This window comes from Abramis brama, assembly GCF_963993115.1.
Source record: "Abramis brama genome assembly, chromosome: 15".
NCBI lineage: Eukaryota > Metazoa > Chordata > Actinopteri > Cypriniformes > Leuciscidae > Abramis > Abramis brama.
The window spans coordinates 32,228,977-32,246,104 of record NC_139977.1 but is presented as its reverse complement, the minus strand read 5'-3'; the positions used below and the strand labels follow the sequence as shown (position 1 = coordinate 32,246,104).

Here is a 17,128-nt window from a genome sequence, read left to right as displayed (position 1 = left end):
AAGTCATTATAAAGGTGCTCTTGAAATTTCAATTGTAAATCGTGGTGACGAATCAAAACGCTTCTGATTGGACATTGCATTTCTAAACTACATAGAAACGTGTGATTGATTATAATGCTCAACACTGCAAACTACACGTAAAAGGAAATGACAATACATATGATGTACCCCCCCCCCCTTCCCTTCATGACTTTCCGTGAAAAAAAAAATTCTCATGCCACTCAAAAAGTACACACTCTTTTCCTTTATTCTTGTAATATATTCTACATTCAATGTAAGTATATATATATTTAATTAATTAATTACATTTATAAAAGTGCATCACTTCTTAACAGCCAGACTTACAAAATGAAATTGTACAGAATATTGGAAATATTTAGTTTCACTATATTTACCCCCTAACATAAAATAAGCATTTACATCTAAAATTGGAGCACTTTGACCTCCCTCCAATTTCCAACACCATAACAAATTTCTCTTTCAGATGATGTTGCTTTAATTGTTGCAAAAAAAATCCATTTCTTGATTTATCAGAATATCATTTACTTTATAGTTATTTACTTTGAAAGTGATGGATCTTAACTTTGCTTACTTCGGGCAACACTTCTTATGTTTCTGTAGAGTAGATGATTGGGTGAAACTCTTCCCACATGAAGAGCACTTGAACGGTTTCTCTCCAGTATGAACTCTCTGGTGTCTTTTTAAGTCGCTGGATGAAGTGAAGGTCTTCCAACAGTCAGAGCACACATAAGCTCTCACTCCAGTATGAATACTCTCATGCTCTTTTAAAGACTTAAGTTGTGAAAAACTCTTTCCACATAAAGAACAGACGTGAGGCTTCACAGCTGCATGAATTGTAAGGTGTTGTCTTAAGTTTGATTCCACAACAAATGTTTTATCACACTGATTACAACTGAATGATCTCACTCCAGAGTGACGGCGCAGATGATCTTTGAGATTTCTTTTCTGACTGAAACTCTTTCCACACTGAGAGCATGTGAACGGTTTTTCTCCCGTGTGAATTCTCATGTGCATATTTAGGTCTCCTTTCTCAACAAAGCTCTTTCCACACTGAACGCATGTATAAGGCTTCTCTCCAGTGTGAATTCTCATGTGTGTCTTAAGCTCTGATTTATATCTGCAACTCTTTCCACAATCAGAGCAGGTGAAAGATCCTTTGACTCCAGTTTTTCGAGCTCGTTTTTGTGTAAAATTCTTTCTGTTCCCATCTTCATTTGTTAAACGATGAGGTTTTTGCTGTTTGTCTTCATTCGCTTCCACTGGGTCTAAAATCGACATATTAAATTCCCATAATTCAATAAAAGGACAAATGAGAAACAAAAATAAACATGGTTCAGTCTAATAAACTCAGCAAAAAATTCTAATAATAATTTAATATTGTACCCTTTTTCAGGATACTATATTTCAAAGATAATTTTGTTTTACAGATCTTTATTGATCAGTTAAAACAATGGTTTTCATGCTTGTTCCATAAACTATGAACAATTATTGCACATGCACCCGTGGAACAGTCCTTAAAGAGATACTTTACCAATTAGCATTAAAGGGATAGTTCACCCAAAAATGAAAACGCTGTCCTCATTTATGGTGTATTCACACCAGGAAAGTCCGATAGTTCACTTGCTTTGGTCCGGACCAAATAGAATGTTGATTTTTTTTTTTTTTGGTACGGTTTGCTTTCACACTGCTCTTTTTACAAGTGAACCAAAATGTGTAAACAAAACCACACGTGTGCTAAGGTCGTCCATTCATTGGACAGGAATTCTCAAGCAGGGAAAAGCAGGAAGTGCACAAACAGGCTCAGCATGGAGATATTTCGTAATGTAATATTTGTTATTTTACTGATTTGGTGTTATTCTCTACAAACGCAATATGAAGAAACTATGGTAGTATAGATAAAAGCCCGCCCGCACTGACAATTGATTGCTTGGGTCCTTACATGCGCTTCGTGAGGCACACTAGCTGACACACACACGCAAGGTCTCTCGCTCCCTGTCTCTGCCGTGCGCGCGCTCTTGCTCGCTCGCTCTAGATTCCCGGAGATTTTAACTGATTTGCGGGCATCAGGGAGCCGCTATCGACATGCGGGAGACTCCCGGAACTTCCGGGAGACTTGGGATGTCTGTATAATAAGACACCATTATGCCAAAATGTCCGTTTTGTTAAGTATCCTCATAAGTCAAATAAAAAGACGCAGTTTTCTGCAATTGGGTCGGTTCATGTTCACACCGTAAACAAACCGTACCAGAGTTCGTTTGGAACCGTACCGAGACCACCTCTTCAGCTGGGTCTCGGTTCGATTGTTTGGTCCGCACCCGAGTTCGATTGCTGTATTCACACCTGCCCAAAAGGTCCGCACCAAGAGGGGAAACGAACTAGAGTTCGATTCAATCGAACCAAACAAGGCAGGTGTGAATACACCCTTACTCACCCTCATGTTGTTCCAAACCTGTATGATTTCCTTTCTTCTGCTGAACACAAAAGAAGGTATTTTGAAGAAAGTCGGTCACCAAACGACTGATGGACCCCATTGACTTCCATAGTAGGAAAAAAAAATACTATAGAAGTCAATGGGGTCCATCAACTGTTTAATTACCAACTTTCTTTAAAATATCTTCTTTTGTGTTCAGCAGAAGAAAGGAAATCATACAGGTTTGGAACAACATGAGGGTGAGTAAATGAGGACAGCATTTTCATTTTTGGGAGAACTATCCCTTTAATCTTTGTATCAGTAGAAACCCGGTAGTATTTTCGAATGATTGTGCTTCCCTCCCTCATGTCCCCCTGAGACGAGAGATTTCTTGTGTGTCTGGAAAAAAACCTCAGATGATGCAAAAAATCGTCATTTAGTGTCATCAGAGGCTTTTTTGGCCAGAGGCGAGAGACTCCAGCCAGTAGGAGGAGCTTATTCCGCATGTGTTCAACCCACCCATAGGGGGATCTCACAGCAAAAACGGCGTCCTTTCAGTTTCGAGTCAACTAGTAGTAGCCTGGATGCCAGCCGAACTTAGCCCCGCCCACAACATTTGAGGTCGGGAAGTTCAGTCTGGACTTGATCCGTTGTGGAGCAACTATGCTTGAACCAGAGCTGTTCAGACCAATCAAATTGTCAGGGCGGGCTTTAAACGATGATGGACAGATGATCAACAGTAACGTAATCATCCACGTCACCAACGAGCACTTGGGTTGAATTCGTTTACAACAAAGATGGCTGCCGCTGGAGAATTGAGATGTGTTAATTCCGCCATCACGTCTGTTATAGCTTTTTATTTGCTCTCGCGGTATTTTGATTTCATAAACCGATCGGTCTGTGCAGCGCCGGTTCAAGTCGAACAAGCCTATTGTCTTCCGATCCTGCCCTCTGTAACCGGTAGGCGTGGCTTGGGAGTGGCCTCATAGGGCAGCGAAGCAAGTGCATTCTGGGAGTTGTTGTCTTTCATCCACATGAGCCAAACATTCCAGTCTAGAAGGCACCAACTTCTAAAATAATTTCACATTTCAACTACATAAATGACCCAATTTAAATACACAATCTTTCCAGCGGTGAAATAACCCTTTAAGACACAAACCCCAGGTTTCACACAAGGTTTAGATAAGGTTTAAGCTAGTCTCAGACTAAAATACTTGTCTGAGACATTTTAACTGAGAGCAACTTGCACTGACATATCTTAAAATTGTCTCAAGAACCACACAGTAATGTCTTTAAGGCACATTTATGAAAGTTACTTGAATGTCTTAATTGAACTAAGGCCTAATCTTGGCTTTATCTAAGTGCTGTCTGTGAAACCAGGCCTAAACATTAAAGAGACCTTTCTACTGACTCTGAAAAACACCAGTAGAAAAACACCAGCCACATTAGGGCTGGGTAAAAAATATAGATTTCTCGATTTTAATCGATTCTCATTTTTACGAAACAATATCGATTCTTAAATCCCAAGAATCGATTAGTCATCCTGTTTTCAGTTGATGAATGAATGGAACATTGTTTTGCGCATCCCATCCAATAAATCGCAATAATCTTTGTGCTTTGTTATTATTGATATGAAAAAGTCTCAGATTTCAAATTATGTCCATTTTCTTACGAAATTCAAAAACATAAATACCGTTGTGGCGCTGTGGCGTGAGATCGCTCTGGCTCAGCTCAAGAGAAGCACATGACCTTCTCTTCCGGCTTAATAACACCAGTTACAGCGCAAAATAAACATGAACGAGCATCTGAAAGTGTGTTAAAGATTACAACTTATCGAAGTCCATATCATGTCTCATGGAATCGCTCAATCAGTGTTTTAACCGTGGAAAGACGTTAGTAAACAATGTCATGTAACGTCACATTTACCTCAGAAAAAAACATATCCAGTGACCACAAACTCGTTAGTCAGCTAGAAAAATTAACTCTAGAGAGGAGCATTTTGTTAAATATATGCACCATATTACATATTCATTATAATTTTTAATGTTCTTCAATATTTAATGCATGTTTGAATAAATCTGGAAAGTGTTTTATGACAGCCACCATTTAAATTTGTATATAATTTCATATACCTTTATTATTATAAAAATAAATAAGTGTATTTTAAGTGTTTGTATACAAATCAGTTAATTTTTACCTTCAATATTATAGTAGGCTAATGAAGCCTATAGGCTACAACTGACTCCCATAGTTTACAATAATAGTTAAGAGATTTGTTTTCCTTGAGAAAATTTGCAATGTATTGTACCTGATATCCAAAATAATCAATATTGAATCGAATCGAAATGCAAGCTTGTGAATCGAAATCGAATCGAATTGTGAAATTTGTGTCAATACCCAGCCCTAGTGAACATGCCATAGTCCTGCTTCAGGAGGCATGAGGACTGTAGATGTGAACAGAGCAATAAACAGCTGTGTCTGTAATGAAGGACACCAAAGACAGCGCTACAGGGAGACCTGGAAGATCAGCTGATCATCCGTTCTAATGCCAAACTACATGTAACTACATTATGAACCCTCAGATATGTTTAGGAACTTGGGAACAAGTGCCTTGGTGGAAGAGTGAAGTAACATCTCACAGCAAGATCTGGCAAATCTTTCTCAGTCCATTAAGATGAGATGCATTATAGCATTTAAACAGCTGGAAACACCATAATGACTGCTACTTTTGATTGAGCCCTGCTCTGTTCAGGGAAAAGTCTGTGAAATTTGTTCTGTTTATGTCTTGTTGAATCTTTCCATGCTCATAAAAATATTTTCACATAATCAGAAATTTGCTTTAAAAAAAAAAAGCAGTTGAACGTGGGAGGACGTTTCCTTTTTTTGCTGAGTTTAGGATCTAGTTTCAGATGTATTGTTCTACCTATACCAACCTGTATGTTGCTCTGTATCTTCATCTTTTATTCTGCAGGGTTCTACCTCAATCTCCATCTTTTTTTCAATAGTATGTCCGTAGTTTCTTCTGGAGTAATTCCTCCTGCTTGCTTGCTTCTTCTGTGGGAAGATGGAAATATATTATTAGTATTATTATTATTATTATTATATTACTCGGGTGCAAAAGCTTTAACCCTAATAGTAGGGTAACATGGGGGAGATGCCCCCCTTAAAGGGTTAGTTCACCCATAAATGAAAATAATTATTAACTATTATTACGATAATTATTATATTTAAAAACAATAACACTAGTAACAACACGCCATTTGGCACCTACTGTGCCAATTCTGGGTGGATCATCTTACCCCTAAGGCTCTGATTTCATCTTTTTACTTCAAAATAAAAAACATAACTTTTACTCCACTACTGATTACTGTCGTTATCAATCTCTCTCGATTTTTATTTACTCTTTTTGAAAGTTGTGAAAACACTTTTGTAGAGTTTTTCTTTTGCTATAAATCCAATACACAATATACACTGCTCAAAAAAATTAAAGGAACACTTTGAAAACACATCAGATCTCAATGGGGAAAAATATCATGCTGGATATCTATACTAATATGGACTGGGTAATGTGTTATGAACGAAAGGATGCCACATCGTTTGATGGAAATGAAAATAATCAACCTACAGAGGATTGAATTCAAAGACACCCCGGAAATCTAAGTGAAAAAATGATGCAGCAGGCTTGTCAATTTTGCTGAAATTTCATTGCAGCAACTCAAAATGGTTCTCAGTAGTTTGTATGGCCCCCACGTGCTTGTATGCATGCCTGACAACATCGGGACATGCTCCTACTGAGACGACGGATGGTGTCCTGGGGTACTCCCAGATCTGGACCAGCGCATCACTGAGCTCCTGGACAGTCTGAGGTGCAACCAGGTGATGTCAGATGGACCGAAACACAATGTCCCAGAGGTGTTCTATTGGATGTAGGTCAGGTGAGCGTGGTGGCCCTTCAATGGTATCATTCCTTCATCCTCCGGGAACTGCCTGCATGCTCTCGCCACATGAGGCCGGGCATTGTTGTGCACCAGGAGGAACCCAGGACCCACTGCACCAGCATAGGGTCTGACAATGGATCCAAGGATTTCATCCCGATACCTAATGGCAGTCAGGGTGCCATTGTCTAGCCTGCAGAGGTCTGTGCGTCCCTCCATGGATATGCCTCCCCAGACCCTCACTGACCCACCACCAAACCGGTCATGCTGAACGATGTTACAGGCAGCATAACATTCTCCACGGCTTCTCCAGACCCTTTCCTGTCTGTCACGTGCTCAGGGTGAACCTGCTCTCATTTGTGAAAACCACAGGGCACCAGTGGCGGACCTGCCAATTCTGGTGTTCAATGGGAAATGCCAATCGAGCTCCCTGGTGCTGGGCAGTGAGCACAGGGCCCACTAGAAGACGTCGGGCCCTCAGGCCACCCTCATGAAGTCTGTTTCTGATTGTTTGGTCAGAGACATTCACACCAGTGGCCTGCTGGAGGTCATTTTGTAGGGTTCTGGCAGTGCTCATCATGTTCCTCCTCGCACAAAGGAGCAGATACCGGTCCTGCTGATGGGTTAAGGACCTTCTACCGCCCTGTCCAGCTCTCCTAGAGTAGCTGTCTGTCTTCCTGGAATCTCCTCCATGCTCTTGAGACTGTGCTGGGAGACACAGCAAACCTTCTGGCAATGGCACGTATTGATGAGCCATCCTGAAGGAGCTGGACTGCCTGCGCAACCTCTGTAGGGTCCAGGTATCGCCTCATGCTACCAGTAGTGACACTGACCCTAGCCAAATGCAAAACTGGTGAAAAACAGTCTGAAAAGATGAGTAGGGAAAAAATGTCAGTGGCCTCCACCTGTAAAACCATTCCTGTTTTGGGGGTTGTCTCACTGTTGCCCATCTAGTGCACCTGCTGTTAATTTCATTAACACTAAAGCAGTTGAAACTGATTACCAACCCCCTCTGTTACTTAACTGACCAGATCAATATCCCAGGAGTTTAACTGACTTGATGCTATTCTCTGATTAAAAAGTGTTCCCTTTATTTTTTTGAGCAGTGTATATATATATATATATATATATATATATATATATATATATATATATATATATATATTAGCTGTTTTCACATGGATTTTGATTGGATCGATATCTACAATATAAAACAATTATTTTAAATAAGGTCACTTTTCAATTCATACATGCCTAAGATAAACATGAATAAAAGTATGGACCTGGATTTAAATTAATTCATTAAATAAATCCCACTAGTTTTTTATTTTAATTTCTAATAGTTTCAAAATGTAAGTGTTTTTCTGATTGATTTCATGCAAGAAAATGTCTTTTCAACATGTTATTAATGCATCACCTCTAAACAGCTTGACACAAGTGCCTCATATATGCACAATTAATGTGATTAACTCCTCAAAATAGGCATGTACCGATATGAAAATTTTGGCCGATACTGATAATTCTTTATATTTGAAAGCAGATAACCGATATATTGGTACGTTTATGATATAAACTACAACTTTGTTTACAATATACAAAATGTATTAACAACATGTTCAATGTCATCATGAGAAAAGAGTTAACAAAGAGCTGAGAACTAAAAAAAACTCAAACAAAAAGAGATAGAGAAAAAAAACATGATGTTAAGATATATGAAAATCCTTACAATTGAAGACGTCCTACGTCTCATTGTGTTAAAAGCTTCTAGTAATGAACCGTCTTTGGCGCAATTTGATGAAAGCCTCAAACGCTTCAGAAAGCCGCGGTTTCCCATCATCACCACAGTTAATCTAATGTTGTTGATTAGTAATGGTTATTTTGTGGTTTTACAGAGAGGAGGCTTTTTGTCATTTTATCAACGAGGGGGCACATCGAGCCCTGCTTACATTATGACTGAGCATTAAAAACTCTGTATACCAGTTTTCATTTGTTCATTACATAAAAATGAAAACAACTCATAATCTTCACAAATTGCACAGTGAAAAAACAGCCAGTAACGAGTTTACGAGTGAACAACATCAGTCAGTTCGTTTAAATTCATTTCGGAGTGATTCACTAAATGAACTGATCGTTTGGATTTAGATTTCTCCTAATAAATGATTAAATTAATGTACTCACAGTCTGAAACAGCAGATTTAGAGCAGAATGAACGGCTGTGTTCCACTTCTCATGTTTATGTTCCCTTCCCTCGCTCACTTCTCTTCTTCTCCTAGACTCGGATGTGTGTCATTGCTTCGGTTGCTCGAGCGCTTCTTCTGGCGGATAACAGGCAATGCGTCGCGGTATACAGTGCATGGAAGTTGCCCATTCAAAGAGATGTCAAGATACTGTATTCTAGCAGATCTTGAAAAGTTAGTTAGAAGCAATATTATTTAAACTCAGGAATTAAATAGAATAGATTTGTATCTGTGTGATTTCTCCTGTGCACATTAATGTTTCCGTTACAAAACACTTTACACGTTTGTTGTTTGTGCATGAATTATTTTCAGTCTGTAATATTCAGACTTCATTTGTGAAATGATGAGGTTTTTGAAATAGGTGCTGCATGTCTTAATTCACTTCCAGTGGGTCTCAAAACATTAAATTCCCGTAATTAAATTCAAATGAAAGAGCCGACTGTAAGCTTACTGTAACAGTACTGTTATTTATTTAGTCATTATCTTCTCAAAAGCAGTGTTATCATAATTGAGTTATTCCAGCACTGTTAAACTATCAATCCTTCAATTCAGTTCAGAGAGAAGCTGAAAGAATATTGATAAGGGTTAAACTAAAACTACACGTGTTGCTGAAACTATAGCATTTACTTGAGTCCATCATTTACATGATGGACTCAAAAAGCCCAAAGTGTAAATTCATGGAGTAATCATGGAATTGTTTCGAAATGACTATTTGCACCTGGATAATTGAGAGTGATTGTAAGTGTGATGATCATCTGCTAAATGAGCAACAACGACCACAATTCACTCCTTCAGTCAGTGAAGCTCCCACAGCCGTTCATGAGAGTTTAAATGCTGGGGAATATTCCCATCTTCCCACAGGAGAAGAAGAAGCAAGCAGGAGGAATTACTCCAGGAGAAACTACTGACATACTATTGTAAAGATGGAGATTAAGGAAGAACCCTGCAGAATAAAAGATGAAGATACAGAGGAACAAATAGGTTGGTGTTTTCCTTCATTCTCTTTAATGACTGATGAGGAACATTATGTGAAAACTGACATATGACTATACATCTAAAACTAGATAATAGTAGACTCAGTAGTAAACTGGATTTGTGCTAAAATGAGAATTTGATATTTTTTTTGTTTCTCATGTATCCTTTTATTGAATTATGGGAATTTAATTTGTTTATTTTAGACGTGAAACCTCCTTATATCACAAATGAAGATGGAAATGCAGTCGTTTCAAAGACTGAAGAGAATTTCACACAGAAACAAGCTGGAAAATCTGGAGTCGAAGGATCTTTAATCTGCTCTGAGTGTGGAAAGAGGTTTGTATGTAAATCAACCAAGAACAGACACATGATGATTCACTCTGGAGAAAGGCCTTATGCATGCACTCAGTGTGGAAAGAGTTTCATTTGGGAAAGATACCTAAATGATCACATGAGAATTCACAATGGAGAAAAACCATTCACATGCACTCAGTGTGGAAAGAGTTTCACATTTAAAAGTAATCTCAAAAGTCATCTGCGCCGTCACTCTGGAGTGAGATCATTCAGCTGTGATCAGTGTGAGAAAACATTTGTTTGTTCATCAAACTTCAGAAAACATATTCACGTTCATGCTGGTGTGAAGCCTCACTTTTGTTCTTCTTGTGGAAAGAGTTTTTCACAACTGGAACGTTTAAAAGAGCATGAGCGTATTCATACTGGTGTGAGACCTTATGTGTGCTCTGACTGTGGAAAGAGCTTTAGAATATCCAGCAGCTTAAAAAGACACCAGAGAGTTCACACTGGAGAGGAACCGTACAAGTGCTCACACTGTGGAAAGAGTTTCTCTCAGTCAGGAAGCCTGAAAGATCATGAGAGAGTTCATACTGGAGAGAAGCCGCACCAGTGCTCTACATGTGGGAAGAGTTTCAGTCATTTATCTACTCTACTGAAACATAAGAAAAAACATTCCCTGAAGGTGTAAGCAAAAGATGGTATAACCTTTAATACAGTAATTTAATCTAAAATTCGTATTGAAGTTTGATTGTTTGATAAGGGGAACTGGTTAAAATGGTGAATTGCATTCTAAGTGTTGCATGTTTTGTTCCTCCGACACCCGTATTGATACTCTGTTGAGTTGAAAATGCAAAGTGAGTTTGTTACTGAAGTTACCAGTGTGATCACTGAAATGTTCATTTCATGTATTCTTTAATGTCTGTATTTGATATCTGAATGCAGAAACTGCGCTTGCTTATTTAGCCCGGCTTCCAGAAATGAAATGAGGACGTGTTGTGTTTGAGAAAGGTCTTCAATGTGTTAAAACGGGTCTAAAGTTTAAGGGACCATTTCTCAGTTAAAGCCTATATTTACCATTTAGACTGAAGTGTAGTTCTCCTTGAGAGAGAGAACGCATTATCTTGATGTTTTGAGAATACTCTCCTGTTTGTAGTTAGAGCCTGGCCAAATCCAACCTTGGAAAAGCTGTGTGTCGTTGTGTGTTAGTCTTCTTGGTTACAGGTTAAGGAACCACTGGAGATTGACTGAGTTGTTGTTCGGGACATGTTGGCACCCAGCAACCCAAATCTGCGACCTGGAAGGTCACGACGTCCCTAACTTCAGGGTCTGAGTGTCAGCTGCATATGGAGATATGCTTCAGTCTATCTGTATTTGTGTGAAAAATTACTATGTTTATCTATTTCTTAGCCAATGAGAATCATTCAACCTGTAAGCAATGACGTAGCTTAGACCTTGGAAATGGTATAACTGCTGCGTGTGTGTGTTTAGGGTATAACTGATGTGTGTGGTGTAGGCCAGGGTATAACTGCTGTGATCTTTGTAACTGTAAGCGGAGCGGCCTACGAACTCCTGTGTGAGTCTTAAAGCTGACTTCTGCTGATGAAACTGCAAACTATCTTCAGTAAAACTTTTCTTCAGTTCTTCATAATTCTGACTCCGGGTATTCTTTCAAACATCTAGTCCTTGGGTCCTAAACGGTTATCCCCTAACGGCAGTAAACACTGTGTGTTACCTGTATACAAGATGAACTGAGCAGTAAAGCAACAATATGAAAATACTTGCGTCAGTGTCATCGCTCAAGCAGTGCATGGTAATCTCTTAAAAAGCCTTAGTTATATTTTCGCCTGGCTCCGCAGCGCGAGTCTCCGCAAACTGCACGCGCACCTCCCCAAACGGACGAGGCGTTTATACTTGACGCGCTCGCCGTTGTACTATTCTTTGAAACGATAGGGGGCGACTCGAGTAACTGTCCTCTAAACCATCAAAAATCAGCGGTTAGAAGAAGAAGCTATACACATGTGACAATGTTTATTTTAGTACACCACCACAATACCACACTACAAAAAGAATCGTGTAAAACTCAGTAAACCCTGAGATTATTACTCGTGACAATAAAACAAAACGGATATGAGAATGTGCATACAATATAACTAAATTAATAATCTTACATATTTTCTAATTTCACTAAACATTGCATTAAGTTTCATGAACATTTTTTTTAAACATGGACCATTATGTTCATTAAAAATACTTTTTATGCTATTGAATGCTCATTTTTTAAATGTAAGCAACTAATTTAGACGTGCAAACTGGGTGCCGGTGTGGTAAGAAGTTCGAGCTCGGCCAGATTCGGCTCGAAGTCGTTCATCTTCGGATGCGGCGCTGCCGCGTTGTTACAAAATCTTCCGTGCACACCGCCAGGCGAAATGGGCCCTTGCGCACCCAACGCGCGCGACCATCCACACCGCGATGACGTCATTTTTGCCGCGCGCACCTTCGCGCTCGTGCGGACGCGTCGAGTATAAACCAGGCTTTACAGATGCAGTGTTGGGGAAGTTACTTGTAAAAATTAGTGTTTGCTCGTTACTCATTACTTCTTAAAAAAAGTAATCCGTTACTTTACTTAGTTACCCCCTATGGAAAGTAACTTTTTACGTTACACGTTACTTTTATGTTGCTTGACTTTGGGCAGAACCCAATATCTGTTCCTAAATATGTTGGCCTATAAAGTTCTACTATGAACTCTACTTATTAAAAAACTAGAAGAAAAAAAACTGAAAAAAGAGAGATTTTGAGATTTCTTTTGAATTTTTTTATTTTTATTAAATAACATTTGAAAAACCTGTATAAACTGAACACCAAAGAACAACATTAAAGGAGAACTCCGGTCAATTTTAACATTGAGCTAATTTTTTTGTACATTTGGAGTGCTGTCAATACAGAGAACAACGACAAAAATCGGTGTTGCCTACACTGTGTTATCCTCTTTTTAAAATTTGCACCCTGTTGACTTCAATAGGGCAAGTTTTAAACCTGCTTTTAGCCTCTTAACATCCTTGATGTGTCATTACAAGCGCAACAGGTCATGTGAGTGATTCCTTCGGAGTGAACGCGTGTGAATCTGACTGCAGTAGATGTGAAAGATATGAATAAAAATGAAGTTAATTCAGCCAGCGCTCATACCTGTATTTACATCCTGTTTTCGATCGATCGAAAGAATGAAGACATTTCGTTTCGATCCAAAGTAATCGATTGTCGAGTTCACGCGCGTGATCATAGGTACTAAACCTATGCGCGTGAACTCGACAATCGATTACTATGGACTTCGACCGAAAACAGGATGTAAATACAGGTATCTTACAGTAGCTTACAGGTATCTTACAGGTATCTAAATACAGTAGCTACCATAGGCTACTTGATAGGCGTGGTGTAGCCTATGCCCGAAAAAAGTGATCAAATTAATTTTCGTATGAAGAAGAAAGCTACATAGTGAACAACAATGGATGACATACAGTACATCTTGTTCTTGCTTCTCGGCACATGGTTGTTGTCACAAGAAGCCAAGCGCCGACATTAGGCATTTCTCAACACCAAGTACACAAAGTTCGGACTTGCCAAGTCCAACTCAGGAGAATGACTCCCAAGTCCATTAATTCTGCAAATGGAACAGCGCGTTCTTGAAAGCGTCACTCAACTCGCTCTGCTACTCCGGGTATCTCTGCATGTACATTTTAGGCAACAATAAAACGAAATATGTTATAAAACACCACACTGCCTCATTTTCATGCCCTTTCCCCTACGCAGTGGGGAAACTCCTTTTCCTCGATAACACTGAAGTCTAAAATGTATAACACATTTGCAGCTGCACAGCTAGCACAGTGAGTGTCTGGCTCACTCATTGGCTGTGCTGCGGCAACTGCACATCCAATTTGGTGGTCTCTGACTTGTGTCGGCGCGCTGCTAAATTGGGCGTGGCTAAGACTATATTAGAGCCTGAATTCGCCATTATAGCAGATTTATCTTATCTCCTTCAGCGACACACTTCACGTCTCTGACTCCTCTGCAAGCCTTCACCGTAGCCTTCGCCACGTCCCCTCGTGCCTCGTTCTCCCCATCTTAGTCTCACTCGCCGGTCCTGTTCACTCAGGCAGACCTGCACCCCTCCCTTCGAGTGGCGGGTCTCATCTCCCTTGGCGGATCGGCTTATTAACATCCTGCGGTCGTGGCTAGCTCTCTTTTCGGATGGCGAACCGCCTCTCGCGCTCCCCATTTCTTCCTTCGTCGAGCCTCAACGGAAGATGTAGATGTCTCAACGGGTAGATGTTCGTGATGTTCTCACTGCGAGATGAAGAGATGAGATGAACAAGCCATTCTAAGTACTATATGAGCTCTTATCTGTCAATTCCCCCCTTGGCTCAGTGGTAGATTCTAAGACTTTCGCGCCAGAGACCAAGTTCGAATCTCAGCTGCGTTGAATCTTTTCACCAAAGCGGACGAGCTCACGCCGGCCCTGCCCCGCGTGACTCACTCTTTTTGGCAGCATCCAAAGAAGGGGTTGGTCGAGCTCAATGTTTGACCTCGCCCCCCATCTAAACCCAGCATGAGTGCAATTGGACGAAGCATGGCCAGCTAGTCATGTTAAATAACCATTCAAACAGAGCTATAGCTGCAGTCAAGGGGCCTGCTGTAAACCGTGCACCACTGCAAACTAACGCTGTTCTCACAGCAGCTCAAACAGAGTCAGAAATAAATGTTCCCCCACAGCCCCCGCTCACAAGAGGCTGGGAACATTCTCGAATCAGTCATTAGGCCTGTTACAAAGAGCATGCCACTCATACCGCGCACACTATCACTGCAGTCAGCGCGCCCGCTACAAAGTATGCGCAACCACATATAGTCACTGCTCCTACAACACAAGATATGAGTCTTCACAAATCAGTACGAGCCTGTCATAAGACACGCTCTACTGAAACTATAAGAGCACTACACAAGAGCGCGCGCTCTCAATACAGCAGCTGGCAGGCCTCCTTCAAGGCAGGCAATTGCACACCCCTAAAGAAGTTTCAGAAACTTCTCGGTCTCATGACAGCTGCATCATCAGTACTCCATATGGGATTACTGCGCATGCGCCCACTGCAGCACTGGCTTAAACGCCATGTGCCAGCCCATGCATGGCAGACAGGCAGCCTGCACATCATGGTGAATCACGGATGTTCATGGACCCTGAGTCCCTGGTGGGCTCAGGACTGGTACCACAAGGGCGTGACCATGGGGGTGACTTCCGGGAGGAAAGTGGTTTTTCACAGAAGCTGGAGAACTGCACGAGGGCAAGCCTGTCTCCGGCCTCTGGTCGAGCACGGAGCAGAGCTTACATATCAACTGCCTGGAAATGAAATCAGTTTGTTTGGCCCTCAAAGCATTTCTGTCAAACTTCAAAGGACACCACGTCTTAGTCTGTACGGACAACACGTCAGTGGTGTCATACATAAATCGCAAGGGTGGTGTCAAGTCGGGCAACCTGTACACCATGGCGAGAGACCTCCTCTTCTGGGCGCAAGCCAATCTGAGCTCTCTGAGGGCAGCACATATCCCTGGCATTCGGAATCTGGGTGCGGTTATGCTTTCACGGGGCAACACTCCTCTAGGTGAGTGGTCCCTGAACCCTCAGACGGTCAGTCTGATATGGAGTGTGTTCAGTGAGGCCGAAGTCGACCTTTTTGCCTTGAAAACCAACACTCACTGCGCAGTGTTCTTTTCGAAGAACAAGGACGCGTTGGCCCATCTCTGGCCCAGCCGCCCCCTTTATGCGTTTTCCCCCGTTTCAATGATCCCCCAGGTCATCAAACGGGTCAGGGAGAGAGGATGCCCAGTCGTCCTAGTGGCCCCCCTCTGGAAATCCAGGCCATGATTTCCAGAGCTGGTTCAGATGACGGACAGAATCCCCTGGCCTGTCCCACTGAGGAAGGATCTCCTCACGCAGGCGAACGAGACGATATGGCATCCGCGACCCGACTTATGGGCCCTCCATGTGTGGTCCCTCAGCGGGTACCCAAGAACCTCCCAGAGAAGGTCTTGAACTCAATCACTGAGGATAGGGCCCCGTCTACCAGGCATCTCTATGCTCTGAAGTGGTCAATGTTCTCCAGCTGGTGCTCGGACAAACACTTTGAACCCAGGTCATGCGAGGTATCAGTGGTACTCATCTTCCTACAAGAGTTGTTGGACGCGGGCCGTTTCTCGTCCACGCTCAAAGTGTATGTGGGCGCCATTGCAGCTCATCATGCTCCGGTGGCTGGCCACCCTCAAACCCAGACATGGCTATGTACCCAAAGTGCTCTCAACACCGTTTAGAGCACAGGTTATCACATTGTTAGCTCTTCCCCCTTCCACAGAAGATGGGGAGGCTAATTTGCTCTGCCCTGTCAGAGCACTGAGAATCTATCAGAACAGCTCTTTGTCTGCTTTGGTGGCCGATTCCAGGGGATCTTCTGTCACGAAGCAAAGACTGTCCAGATGGATAGTGGATGCCATATCTCTGGCGTACACCTCAGTGGGTCAGGTGCGCCCTATAGGTACTAGAGCCCGTTTGACTAGAGGCATGGCTTTGTAATGGGCTTGGTCCCCTGGGTTTCCTATTCAGGATATTTGTGCGATGGCCGGCTGGTCCTCGCTTTCCACATTATGAGGTTCTATAACATGGAGGTACCTTCCCTGCAGGCGAAGGTCCTTTCGGTATGATTAAGACCCGACGGTGTCTGGTCTTATCTACATAATCTGTCACTGTTCATAAGCACATTATCCATTATTATTATAAAACCCACCTTTGGCCTGTTCTGATATCCGTTATACTTAATAGACCCGATGGTGTCCAGTCTTATTGGTATATTATGTTGGGTATGAGCTTACTGACATTATATATATATTATTAGACCTGACGGTGTGCAGTCTTTTCCAATATATATACTTTGGGTTCTGGCTTGTTTCTGTGAGTAGGCAACCAGTTACTTATAGTGCGGCGTTTTACATGGCGTCCCCATTGCGTATAGCACCGCAATACGAAGTGACCGTTTTCGAAAGGGAACATACTCGGTTATTATCGTAACTTTGGTTCCCTGAGAGTAAGGGAACGAGTATTGTGTAGCCGGCCACACTATAGTAACATGGCAAGTTTGTCGCTTCAGTCAATTTAAACCTGCTATAATGGAGAATTTAGTCTTAGCCACGCCCAGTTTGGCGGTCTTAATTGGCAGTTGCCA

The 17,128-nt window shown here is 41.5% G+C and overlaps 1 protein-coding gene across 1 annotated transcript in view; it reads right to left on the bottom strand.

Moving 5' to 3' along the window:
• Positions 1-8,628, bottom strand: part of LOC311097511 (uncharacterized protein) — a 59,206-nt gene extending 50,578 nt beyond the window's left edge. Inside the window, exons 1-2 of the mRNA XM_084137246.1 lie at positions 8,545-8,628; positions 5,365-5,485 (exon numbers count right to left, since the gene is read on the bottom strand). Of these exons, the coding sequence (XP_083993372.1) occupies positions 5,365-5,422 (58 nt within the window). The 5' untranslated portion in view covers positions 5,423-5,485; positions 8,545-8,628. The remainder of the gene's footprint in view (positions 1-5,364; positions 5,486-8,544) is intronic.
• Between the last annotated feature and the right edge of the window lie 8,500 nt (positions 8,629-17,128).